This window comes from Xiphophorus hellerii, chromosome 8 (genome assembly GCF_003331165.1).
Source record: "Xiphophorus hellerii strain 12219 chromosome 8, Xiphophorus_hellerii-4.1, whole genome shotgun sequence".
NCBI classification, from domain to species: domain Eukaryota; kingdom Metazoa; phylum Chordata; class Actinopteri; order Cyprinodontiformes; family Poeciliidae; genus Xiphophorus; species Xiphophorus hellerii.
This window is the reverse complement of record NC_045679.1, coordinates 25056671-25069628: the sequence shown is the minus strand read 5'-3', so window position 1 is coordinate 25069628 and position 12958 is coordinate 25056671. Positions and strand designations below refer to the sequence as shown.

Sequence of the window (12958 nt, the reverse complement as noted above, 5' to 3'; positions counted from 1 at the left end):
GAAAATAATGTTCTAACCAAATCAGGAAGTTGCATCCCAAGATCTGTTCAGAGGCGATGAAAACAAAAATTTTTTTATGAGACATTGTGTCCACGATAGTAATGCCACACAGATTTTGGGGACCCCCTTTCTCTTCAGAACTACCTTATTTCTGTGTCATAAAGATTAAACAAGGCGTTTGAAACCTTCCTCAGACATTTTGGTCCATATTGACCATGACAGCATCACATCGTTTCTGGAGATTTGTCGGCTTCACATCAATGAGGCAAATGATCCTTTCCACCATACGTTCATGTTGCTAACTCCAAAGTCTAGCTATAGAATTTAGACTTAGCAACTTGTTGAGATTCAACAAACCAAGCAACTTTTTTCCCAATATGTTGTCCAACTTTGCTGAGCAACAGCAAGAAAACATCTACAACATCTAACTTTGGACATGTTTGCTAAGCGGTGGGTGTAACACTATATTTACTTTGTAGATAGGTGCTAACCGGCTAACTTCTTGATGGTTTTGCCAAAAGTAACAAAATAAACACATGGTCGCAGGTTCTCTTTAGATACCAAACACCCTGCCCAACCAGAGTTGGATATGAAGTCCTCTTCAGAAAATAACAAAAATATCAATTAATTATAGAAAATGTTTTAAGAAATGAAAAACCAGGACATGAAAATAAGTAATATCGACATCCGGACCAACGTATTGGCTGTTAATGTTGACTGTGTTGTCACTGTACAATGTTTTTTTTTTTTTAAACTCATTTGGTAAAAATGCCTAAGTACTCAGCCAACAGTTGGTCTAATGACCCTGTCATATTTTTATTTTGCTGTCAAACATTAACTTGAGATTGGTGTCATGACTAGAAATTAGAACCAACATGCCTGAAACATGCTAGCAGTTATAAAAAGTGAAGGAAATGTTGCTTGCAACTCAGTTTCAGTTCAGAACTCAATTAAGAATAACATTTCTGTTGTATCAGTTTCAGCAATTACCAAAAAGATTTTCCATCTGTTTACCGATCCCTCTGTCGTCTTCTCATTCCTCACTCATGTTTTGTCATTTGCTTCCAGATAAATAGGCCTAAACTGGCAAAGCCATTCTGAATCCTTTTTGTGACTCCCAACTAGTGCTGGCAGCCAGATTCTAGTTGGCGGCTGCCAGCTACTGTCACTCCTTCAGAAAATGTAAAAAATGTGAAAACCAGAAAGCTGTGGATGATTAACTTTTCATAAAGAAAGCATATAAGGTGACTGGCAGTGGACCAAGAAATCCCTCGTGATCCCGAACCGTGCAGCGTCTGCTCGGAGTCTACAGCTGACACAGGAATTTGACAACCTTAAAAATAGTACAGTGATGACTGTACGGTTCATAAGAAAAATTCAGTAGCTTTTCCAAAATGCAAAAAACAGACACAGTTGTCTGTCAGTAAGAAATGTAAATACTGGCAAAAATCAAGGAACTCAAGCTTTGAACATGGCAGCTACGGCACTCGGATGAGTCAAATATATGTTTAAAAGTAAAGTTCTACCTTTCAAGTCTTGTTTATAGTAAGTATACAGCAGTGTTTGGACTGGGATTTCTGCATCTAATTCTTTGTCTCAAAATCTGTCCTTTCAATGGAACCTTCATGTGATTGTTGCGCATTGCTGCCTGGAACTATTGAGTAAGTGCCCCACATTTGAGGGTCTGGAGATGTGTACACTTGGCCGTTCCAAAACATACACGACCCAGCTGCCAAGAACTGGATTATCTCAAGTAGTTGTCTGCACAAACGTGTCACAGAATGCTTTCTTGATCTCTGCGACCTTTCCCTGAGAACTCACTGGGTTATGACCAATGACAAGAGACAGGTGCAGCCAATTTATACGCAGTGAGATGTTGTCTGCGCTATGGCCCCTTGGTCAGGATAATTAGGGCTTGATGTCCCCTTTAAATCACTTTTTCCTAATAAAAGTTTGCTCTCTGAAAGTGCTGTGGATGTTAGAAAGATGTTCTGAAAAGCAAAACACAACTTCAGTGGGGGCCTAGAGGTCAAATGGTTAAAAACGAAAATTACCGGTTTCTAAGGATTTGAGACACCTCGGGTCCATTTAAGGAGGAGCTGAAATAAGTATAAAAATTACAAGGCAAGCTAAAAACAAAGCCAAGTACTTCAGCAACACCACTAATTGCTAAACATATCAAGAAATAATTTAAACTTGGGTGGATGGGCTGTCTGTTGCTGCTTCAGTAGATATTAGATAGTTCAACGGCTTTTGTTAGACTATTTCTAGGAGGGATGCAGGCTAGCAGGATAGATGCACCAAACTGATTCCCAAGAAGAAGAAGATATACTGCATGACAAAGTCTTAGGGTGTTTTCACAACTGACAGTCCGGTAGACCCGGCTCGATTGGGGACCAAAATAGCCTCTGCATTGTGTCAAGCCAACTAAACCCTTTGGAAAACCTGCTTCCCTCTTCGCTGCGATGTACTAAGAATTACTGTAGAAAACGACACAAAAACCTCTGAAGAAGACGCTGAGCACCACTTTCTTCTCCACAAAATGAGACACGTTAGATTTTAATGTTTGTAGCATTTCTCTTTTGTCTGTGGCAAAAGGCCACAAGCCAATTCTCCCACTAGCGCAAGAGACGTGTGTTTGTTTTGCTTCCATTTACCCAGAATCCTCTGCACAACAGTCCACTTCCTACTTTTGGAGCGGTCTCTGGTCCGCTTGACCGAGACCTAGGTTTGTAGGTGGACCAGAGTTAGCTTTTTTGGTTCGCATCAGCCAGAGTTCGATTAAAGCAGACTAAACAGGGCTTTTGTGAATGCACCCTTGATCACATGGCTCAGTAAAGTCTTTAAGTCTTTTTAACTTTTGATCCCAAATGTTAAAAAATTGAGGCAGTTGAGCAACTTGTGTTCCATCAGAGCTGTTGTTCTCGGTGACGAGGTTGGTGAAGGAACGCAGCCATGTCTTTATCAAAGCCATGTTAACTTCGCTCATCATTACAACAGAAAGTTGGAATAGACCTCAAATGTTGCAAGCCATAGAGACGCTGAGGTGTTAGCTGGTATCCGCAGTAATTATCAATATTGGCCCAAATTTTCATCCCTACCTGGAAGACATCTTCATTGGTGTTTTTTCATTCCTAATATGTCTTCTAACTTGCCAGAATTCATTCTTTAAGCATGTCCCCAAACCTGGACCTTAAAGAAAATGCTTTGCCTCAATGAGACACAAGCCGATTCTCACCCAAGGAGGAAGGACTCCCATAACCGATCTTCTTCTTTATTTCGGAACATGCCGTAACAGGACTTCGTTTTGACAATGCTCAAAGCTGGATGTCGCCTTGTATTTTATGGCTATAGCATCCCCCACTTGCATCATTAAAAATACTATTCTAGATAGTATGAATAACAAGCTCTGCAGCCACATCGCCGTCCTCCAGCCGCAGAAACTGAAAAGCGATTACCAGGAGCGGCAGACGGAGCCGGGCCCTGCTGGCAGAAGCAGCTCACATTGTGTCCCAGAGTCATATGGAAGCGTTTTGCTTCCCCCAGTCATGCCCCGTCGGCTTTAACAAAAGCGCCGACTACCGAATACATCGCTTTTGGGACTCCGTTTCCGTGGTGTCTTTCATAAAGCGCCGCTCTCTCGATTAAAGCGGTCGTCTCCAAACACAAAACGAAGACTTGATCAGTGGAGGGACAAAAGGCGTGTCAAACCCTGAACCTAAGACCCTTACTGGATTTGACCACATTCCTTATTTAATTGTGTGCATGTATTTTTTTCAGCCCAGGTGAAGTTAACCATAACTTGGCAACATTCTCTCCAAGTTTTTTTGTTTCCACAATCATGGCATAATGCAGCGGAATATCACCTGGTGGCTGGAAAGCAAAGCAAAATTGATTTGACCTGATGTGAAAACCATTTGGTATTGAGAGGGACTCTTAAAGTCACGGTGTTCCCCAACTTTGATGAGAAAAATGAGAGAAGCTGGAGCTTTTCTCTAGCTTAGACAGAATTGTGCTTTATTCAATTCTCTCTAATGTAGAGAGAATTTAACTAGCAAGAGGATTGCATCAGAGTGATACAGCTGATTGAAAAACATTTATATGAGGGATGAGGATGAAAATGATGCATGGTTTTCAAATATTTTTAGAAAAAAAAATCTATCTGTAAAAATGTGACACAATTGTATCCAGTCATATTTTTTTTAAAGGGGCAGTATTATGTATTTTCTATAATTTTATAGCACAATAAAGTAACTGTGTTACATTCAGTTGTTATAAAAATTCTGTATATATTAAATGTCACTTATAAGAAATTTGACCTCATAATTTGACACTTTGAAATCAGGTCTCTGTCTCTTTAAAACCTCCCGGTCTTTCTGAAACTCCGCCTTCAGGAAGTCACAACACGTCTCCTCTATTAACACTTTAACAATGTTTCCACTAGCATCGTTAAAGTAGCTCATACAATGAGCTCAGTAGATGTGCTATTCCACCAGTTGTTTGCTAATTGCTGCAGGCTAGTCTGAAGGAGCTGAGTTGGGGAGTCACAGGGGAAGAGTGCGCTATGAGGCGGAAGCTTGTAAACTGCAGCTCTGAGCAGGGTGCTTTACACAGCTGAATGGTTACCATGGGAGATTAAAGGATGTCTCAAACATGCAACACTCCAGGTATGTTTTTATAAAATGATATAAAGCTCAAAAAAGTTGGTTCTTACATAATACTGCCCCTTTAAACCATGGATATTTTTCATCTCTATTTACAGTCCTGGAAAGCTTTGTGTCGGTCCACGTCTGTCACCTCCAAACCAAGTAGAATACATTCAGGTTTTCAGTTGCAACTTGACAAAATGTACAAAGGTTAAAGGGGAATAGTTCTGTACGACTCAATGACATCTTGTTTTCCCTTCTACCTTGACGACCAGACGGCGGTCGTTGTTCGTCCTCGCACGGAGAGTAGCTGAGCGCTCACGGCGGTGGGAGAGCGGAGCTCACCCTGCAACAATGCCCCCTTTGTCCTGGACTAACACCGTACCTACCAGCCTGCTTTTTGATTTCCTGCCAAGACAAACCACTGTGTTGGGTTGCAGTTCTTGTGGCAAAACAATCTGCACTTGTGTTTAATATACTACAGTCTGCCTGCATCGAGCTGGCTGTCAGTCAGGACACACACACACACACACTCATCACCGAGTGAGGACTGGCTCCTTATCCCTTTAGCGCTAATGAGAGAAGGCTATGTTCATTACGCGTGTTGAGGGGTACCTGCTCAGAGGATACGGAGGAAGAATAACTAGAGTGATCCGCATCATCAAAGAGAGATGAATGACAAATCGCCATCCGTTCTTCTCGGGTCATTTTCGGACTAACGTTGACCCGCAGACCATCACCTTCTTCTCACACTCGCGCGCGCACACCCCAACACACACACTGCTGGCTCAGACACATTCGCTGTTTGCTTCAACAGAGTAAGTAATTTGCGTTGCGTGCCAACATTCCTATTTTCCAAAAGCAGGCCGACTGATGTTGGTCCAGTGAGCTACAACTGAGGCGTGCGGGGTTTTTTTGGGTTTTTTTTATGTGGATGGAAATAGAGCTCAGGAAAGTGGACGTTGACAGCAAGAGTCAGGAAGATCTGTTGAGATATCTTGGAGTATTTCAGAGTTTTAGACCTTCTTTTATTGAAGTTTGGCCTCCATCCAGCAGTTGGCGCTGCTGGTCATCCTAATGCTGATACAGAGTTAAAGACGGCAGAGCCCATATTGTAACGGGAAAGAGAAACGATCCAAACAGAGTCCGGTGTGGGATGCAAAATGCACTTCTTGTTTTGAAATCTAAACATTCGACAAGCTCCTTAAGTTTTCACCTTTAATAGCGCTCATTCATGACGGAGCGGCGTCAACTTAACAAAAATGTATTCATGTGCTACAAAAATGGAGGGGATAATTAAGACAAAAATACAGTAGTTCCATGATGGAAAGAAAAGCATGATGGGATAAGCACGGTTGAGTTTGAGGGCTGACGTTAAATAATGCACTTCATGGAGTCAAGTTTTAACTTGGCTCCAAGAACAGCCACACACTGTACTTCTGTACGAACAGCTCTGTTCATGGGGAATTGAGTGTTTCACATACTTTTATTTTTTTATTCAGCAACATAAGAGGTTGCTGTTTTGTTATATTTTGCATACATGTCTAAGTTTAATAACGCGAGAAAACCACAATTTTCTGCTTATTCGGTTAGTATTTAATCAGGAGCTCACCCAAAATAATGTTAAAAGTTAATTATTTTAGAATTCATACATAATATAATTCAGTATACAAGGTTTCCCCCCAGAAAACTTGCTAAACCCGGTGCTTAGGGCGCCAGGGCAGTCATCCACCCGGCCGCCGTGTATAAAGTTGACAGGAAATTTGAAAATATCACTTGATAGTTATGTGTTACTGGAAGACTGAAAGATTAATACCTAAACACCCACTATAAAGTCTTAAAAAAAAGAGCCAATGATAAAAAACCCTAAAATAAATAAGCAATGCTAAGCCTGGTGGGAGCACAAGTAAAGCCTGGTGGCCCACCAGGCTTATAATACACGGTGGGAAACCCTGAACTTACTATGAAAAATGTTGCCCTTTATGCTAGCGAACACGCTCAAATACACAAACGCACACCCATTAATATTTGGATAAATGCCTTTTTGTAATTGGAACTTTGAGAAAGTACCATGACATTTCTGTCGCCGTCAACAAGCCACCGGCATAATTCCAGTTGGATATTTGAGGCTTTTTCTTTTGAAATGAATAAAATTCCTGTAAATTATTTCTGATATCACACGTCATAGTAATTATCTGGAAGTTATTAGAGTAAGTGAGCCTCAACTTTACAAAACCAGGTCTGACATGATTTTTTTTTTTTCAATTGATGTCTAATTTACATCATTTCTAACATATAAAGCCGATATGTCACTCTCTGTGACAGCTGACTTTACAGAATTTCTTTGCCTTCTATTAAGCTTAACTGAGACATTTATCTTAGGTTGACAAATTTACCACCAGCTATCAAACGTCTCTAACATGTGGCTCTCTTAAGAAGTTAAAAAGATGTCGGCTAACATTTCTCTGAGCCAAAACTGACAGGTAAGAAAACCTGTGAAGGAGAACTTAGTTTCATCTTCTACTTCTACTACAAACCAACCACGTCACATTAAATGACAGAGATATTTTCTTTCAAGCTATTTTTAAACTATAAAAGGCGCATCCCTTTGTTCATTGTTTGCACGTCTAAAAAACAAAAAAAAGAACGAAAAAAGAAAGCTTTAACAAAATCCACCACAAACCCATTGGAGAAACCGACACACGCAACAAAACTGCTGTTCTGCAGTGATTTCCTGCCACAATGAGACACATTTAATACGACTCCAGGATTGTTTTAGGAGGGCCTCGCCCAGAAGCTGCCAAAGTCCTCCATAAAATCCTTCATGTGGTTGTGAAATTTCAAGGTAGTGCTGAGGGAGTTTACAGACCTTTTTACATCAAATTTGTCAAACAATCCCGGGGTTGAGTTTATGATCGTCTCAAGATGAGACATTTTTAGATGTCTTATTGTAATATAACTCTTTTTTTTTTTAAATCCTTTTTTTTCCTATTTTAATATAGATAAGCAATGTGTTTGAAAACTGAGATGACAATTATGAGAGTAGTCTGATCTGAATGAAATAACTCAAGCTTCTGGTGGTCTCACCTGGACTGACCATCTACGTTCCTTTCTAATAAAACAGGTTTTAGTGGCAACGATTTAGCTCGAGCCAGAAGCACTCCAACAGCACCACCTGCAGGTCATCGCCTTACATTACAAGCGAATTAACCGTTTTAATGTTTCGGAACCAAATCCAAGAGCAGACGGGATTATAAATTAGGAAAAGCTGCGTTTAAAATTGTGAAAATAAAAATGACCTGCGGCTGGTCTTCTTCTCTGTCTCCGCCTCGCCGGGTTCAGCCGCTTTCTCTGCATCTTTCTCTTTCTTAAGTTTCTTACTGATGAGCTCTCTCATCCTCTCCTTCTCTTCAGAGTCGGATTCCTCATCGCCGTCATCTGCCTCGCTGCCTGACTGGAAAATAATAATAATATATATATTTTTTTTTTTAAACATAAGTGAACACAATCAGAGATACACGACTCGTCTTTCTTGATCCGTTTAGCGTTCCGTCCGACTTACATTAGCCGCATTCCCGGGTCTGGCTTTCTTCTTTCCTCTTTTAAAAGTAGGATAAGCACAGGCATATTTTTAAAATAAGAAGTAACAGGTTCAGTAATGATTGTTTCATGGACGTACTTAACAGCTGGAACAGAGCTGAGTCTGGGATCGTCTTTCAGAAGGTCGTGGCTGCTTTTGCTTTTTCCCTTCAACGTCTGACGGAAAAATAATAAAGATGAAGATAAAGGTTAGCGATTAAACGACGTTTGAGAAAAGTGGAAACGCTCAGTTGGTCTTCACAAAATTCTCTTGAGCTACAAAAACATCACCTATTAAGTGATTTAAATACCAAGCTGCAGTTTATCCATCAATTGTGCCAATTACATGTCTTCTGAAAGTATTCCCACCCATTAAAGGGGCAGTATGATGTATTTTCCAGACACAAAGTGTCATTTTATAGCACAATTAAGTAACTATGTTAACTTCAGTTGTTATAAAATAGCTGAATATATATCAAATATGACTTAAGAATAATTTGACTTCATAATTTAACTTCTTACAATTGGGTCTCTGTCTCTTTAAAAAAACAAAACAGCTGAATGGTTGCCACGGGAGATTAAAGGATTTCTCAAACAGGCAAAACTCCAGGTATATTTTTGATGAGGAAATAACATTATAACATGACATAAAGCTCAAAAAAGTAAATTGTACATAAAACTGCTCCTTTAACAGATAAAAATCTCCAACGTGGCGTGTAGCTGAAGATGGAGCTGAAATGAGGGAGGGAATAAATCTGTACCTGGCTGACTTGAGTCACCATCTCCTCATCCTCCTCAGCTTCTTCTCCAAATGATAAAAGGTTGAAATTCCTACAAAAAAACAAACAAAAAAAAAAACAAAAGTTTTTAAAAAAAAAGGTTTTCACAGAATCGTCGACAACAAACATAACATGACGGAGACAAATATTACTTAAGGTATCCGATTGTAGAGATGCACCGATCCGATATTGACATCTGCATCGGTCATGATATTGGAAAAACAAAAAATCTAGATTGAGTGCCAGTCAGAATGTGTCGGACATATAGAGGGAGGATCTATTCAGTCTACTTCTATGCTTTGTGCTCTGAGCAACGTTATGCTTTGTTATTATTCAGAGTTCCTAACTGCGCTTTCCGAACCATTTGAAAAAATGTTTGTTGCAGTTAATATTTTACATGCTTGACCGAGATAGCGAACCTGTTTTTCTTTCTTTCTTTTTTTTCTTTTTAGGTCATTTTGGCTCCGGTGGCTTTTATTTGAAGGTGCTAAGACAGGTAAGAAGATAAAGAGAGAGAAAGGGAAGACATGTGGCAAAGGTCACCAGGCCGGGATACGAATCTGTGACGGCCGCGTCGAGGACCAAGGCCTCATTACGTATGTGGGTAATGCTTAACCCCTGCGCCACCACAGCACCCCGAACCTGTTGCTTTTGTAAGCTTCAGTTTCTATTATTTATTTTTCGCTGGCTGTCATACTCCTAACTGTACTGACTGAACAAATTCAATTTGTTTTTACATGTTTGACCATTATTGTGAAGCTATTGGGTGTATTTAAGTGTTCTGTACTGGAGCAAAATTATTAAATAAATTTGTAATTCAGTACATTTATGTCTGTGTTTAAAAAGAAAAAAAGCTATTTAAATCAAATCAACCCGGTTTTTCTGTATTGGATCGGTAATGGCTGCAGATATCGAAATCGGAAGTGAAAAAAGTGAATCGGCGCATCCCTGTCTGATTATCCGAATAACACTATAGAACAATGGCAATATGTGTAAAGAAAGACAAATAAGACACAATGATCAAATTAATATGATCAAAAAGCTATAACTCAAGTATTCCCATCAGGATCAAATAGTTTATTAATTTCACATGGATCAAAATAACGTCCAAAATGATTGATTTTTCAGATCGGTTTTTGTACAATACAGAATATTACGCCATGTTTAGGCAATGTTTGGTATTTCTTTTAAAATTAATATCTCTATGATTATTATTCATTTTAAAAAAATGTGTGTTTCATAAAAGCTTCCAGTGCAACGGGCCTTCATCGGCAGCAAAAAGAGAAAATCTCAACACTCACTTTGTGGCTTTGGACTGGGATTTTTTCACTTCCTCCTTTTCCTTTTCCTTTCTTGATTTTTTGGTTTCCCGCGGTGTGATGTCATCAAAAGGAGAGTGTAACACCTGGGAGGTATTAGGAACAAACCCTTCAAAACTTACGGGGGAAAAAAAAACAAACCGAAAGAAAACTAGACGCATTTGTTTCGGTGAAATACCTCGGCTGTTCTTATCTTGTGCGGCTTCAGCGGCCGCTCGTTTGCATCGCATTCGACTTCCGCCAACCGGAGCAGGTTGTAGATCGTGTCCCCGGTGACCTGCAGACGGATGGGAAACAGGGGCCACGCCGTTATCTCCATCTGGAGTCCACGTGGGGGAAATGCAAGGCTTCGAACGTCACCTTGCCAAATATTGTGTGCTTGTTGTTGAGCTCGTCCGCGCGCGCCAGCGTGAAGAAAAACTGACTGCCGTTGTCGTGCTGCCCGGCGTTCGCCATGGCGACCAACCCCCGCCGAATGAAGCGCAGCCGGGAGTGGAACTCATCCTAAACAGTTTCAGGAGGAAAGAAGTATTTTGACGCCAGTTAAGTTTGGGATGAAGTTTATTTTCTTTACAGTCTTTGATTTGTAGATGTCTATAAAAAGTGAAGGAATTTTTTTTTTAAAAAAGCATCGCGACCTTGAATGGGCGGCCGTAGATGGACTCTCCACCTGTTCCAGTGCCGGTAGGATCCCCACCCTGAATGATGAAATCCGGAACCACTCTGTGGAAAATGGTCCCATCATAGTACCCTAGATAAGAGAGAACCGCATTACAAAACAACACAGTAGCACTTTGAGTTTTGACATAGGTACAGCTGTTTAGAGCTTTAATTGGGCTTAACTTACTATTTACTTTACTATTGGAAGTACTGTATGTGTCTGTGTGTAAATTTATATATAATGTATGTACTGAGATCTGAAAAATGCTACGCTGTATAAAAATAGCATTATATTTTTGGATATTTATTATAGATTTTTTGATTTTAATTTTAGCACTTTTTTTTTGTTTTAGATGCACCAGTAACACTTGTATATGTGTAGATGTGTTTACAGTCACACTTATAGTTTTTCAGTATTTTTTCTGTGTGCTCTGATAATCAAGAAATGACATTTTGCTCACAATTTTTGGACTAATAATAAATGATTATCTTATCTTATTTTATTGTGCTGTTCCATTTGAGATACTTATTTAAATAAAATGTCCAATTATTATTATTATTATTATTAATATTCCTCCAGAGGTTTACAGAGGAGCAGCAAAGGCAAATGATGAGTGGGTATGTCTTCATGTAAATCTTTTTTTTTTTCTATGTAGAATTTGACTGCCACTAAATTAAATGTATAAAATTAAAAGCTGGATTTTTCAATTGTTTTAATGGTTGTTCAGACTTCTTTACAAGGTCTGAAAATAAATGTGGAGGGTGCTCAATTTAAGGAAACCTTACCTTGAAAAAAATCTAGTAAAAGTGTGTGCAAAGACAGACATGGTTATTTCTAAATAAAGAACAAATGCTACTCAATTCATAAAACCTGATATTATTTTGCTCCCTACTCATAAATATAAAAAAATAATAACATTAGAGCACATTGGTGAGGACGGCAAGGTGATGTACCGTAGTTATTCATTTAAATGGCAGCTATTTAAATGAATAAAATAGTTTAGTGCTATCTAAATAGACTTTAGTGCGTTATTTCTGAGCATAAACACAACAATTTTCTGTCATGTATTCTAGATAGGGTATCATTTAGCTGTAAAGTTGTGATTTTTCTGCAATGACTGCAGGTAACTTCTTACCTTCCATGCACAGCTGCACAAAGTTCCTGCATGCTTTAGGAGCCTCTTTGGACCACAGCTCGATATCAATCTCCCCTGCTGTGGTCTTCAACAGGACCTAAAACGCAACACGGGGACAGATATATTAACCTGAAACTCTGCACTCCGCATTTTCCCCACATTATATTCCGTTGACAAGGACACAGCTATTTGTCAAAACCCCGCAAATGTATAAACTTTGCAGGTTTAACAAGAAAAGCGCCCACCTTTCCACTCGTGGGAGGCTCCTGGATGTAAATGTTGCTCATTCTGCAGCTGAGCTAATACGTTTGTTGTGTAATATAGGGAGAACCGTGTTAGTTCACCTTTAAACGCTTTGCTCATATAAAAAAATTAGTAGCAAGAAAGTGAATTATACTTAAATCGAGAATTGCTTTTCGTAAATGTGAAAATGATTATGATTTCCTTCCCACAACCATGTTGGCTAGTGTAATGTTTGTTTCCGAGTTTAAGGGTAGTTTCAATAAGTATAATTATTAATTTGTTTTAATTTTATGACTTTTAGTTATGATTAAAGTTGAGAATATTTTTCTAATCTTTATTTGTAAACTTGAATGAATATAGAGCAAGAAACCCCACCATACACAAAAATATTTAGTTTAATGTCATACAATAGCACCCCTCAGTGGATGAGCATTGGTTTAATCTGAATGCTCCGTGATAATTGGCACGCGGAAACAACAACGGGTGTTTTTGGTTCCGGATGTCACAGATTAAATTAGAAAATTTATTTAGAATATATTCCAGTTTAAGGGCACGCTTCAAGTCAATATTAGGAAAAACAAATATATATATATATG

The 12958-nt window shown here is 39.2% G+C and overlaps 1 protein-coding gene across 1 annotated transcript in view; it reads right to left on the bottom strand.

Annotated features, from left to right (window-relative positions):
- Positions 1-12598, bottom strand: part of cwc27 (CWC27 spliceosome associated cyclophilin) — a 47917-nt gene extending 35319 nt beyond the window's left edge. Inside the window, exons 1-10 of the mRNA XM_032570016.1 lie at positions 12365-12598; positions 12120-12216; positions 10962-11074; positions 10684-10827; positions 10502-10600; positions 10306-10409; positions 8987-9056; positions 8326-8402; positions 8209-8245; positions 7946-8100 (exon numbers count right to left, since the gene is read on the bottom strand). Coding sequence (XP_032425907.1) covers positions 7946-8100; positions 8209-8245; positions 8326-8402; positions 8987-9056; positions 10306-10409; positions 10502-10600; positions 10684-10827; positions 10962-11074; positions 12120-12216; positions 12365-12406 — 938 coding nt within the window. The 5' untranslated portion in view covers positions 12407-12598. The remainder of the gene's footprint in view (positions 1-7945; positions 8101-8208; positions 8246-8325; positions 8403-8986; positions 9057-10305; positions 10410-10501; positions 10601-10683; positions 10828-10961; positions 11075-12119; positions 12217-12364) is intronic.
- Between the last annotated feature and the right edge of the window lie 360 nt (positions 12599-12958).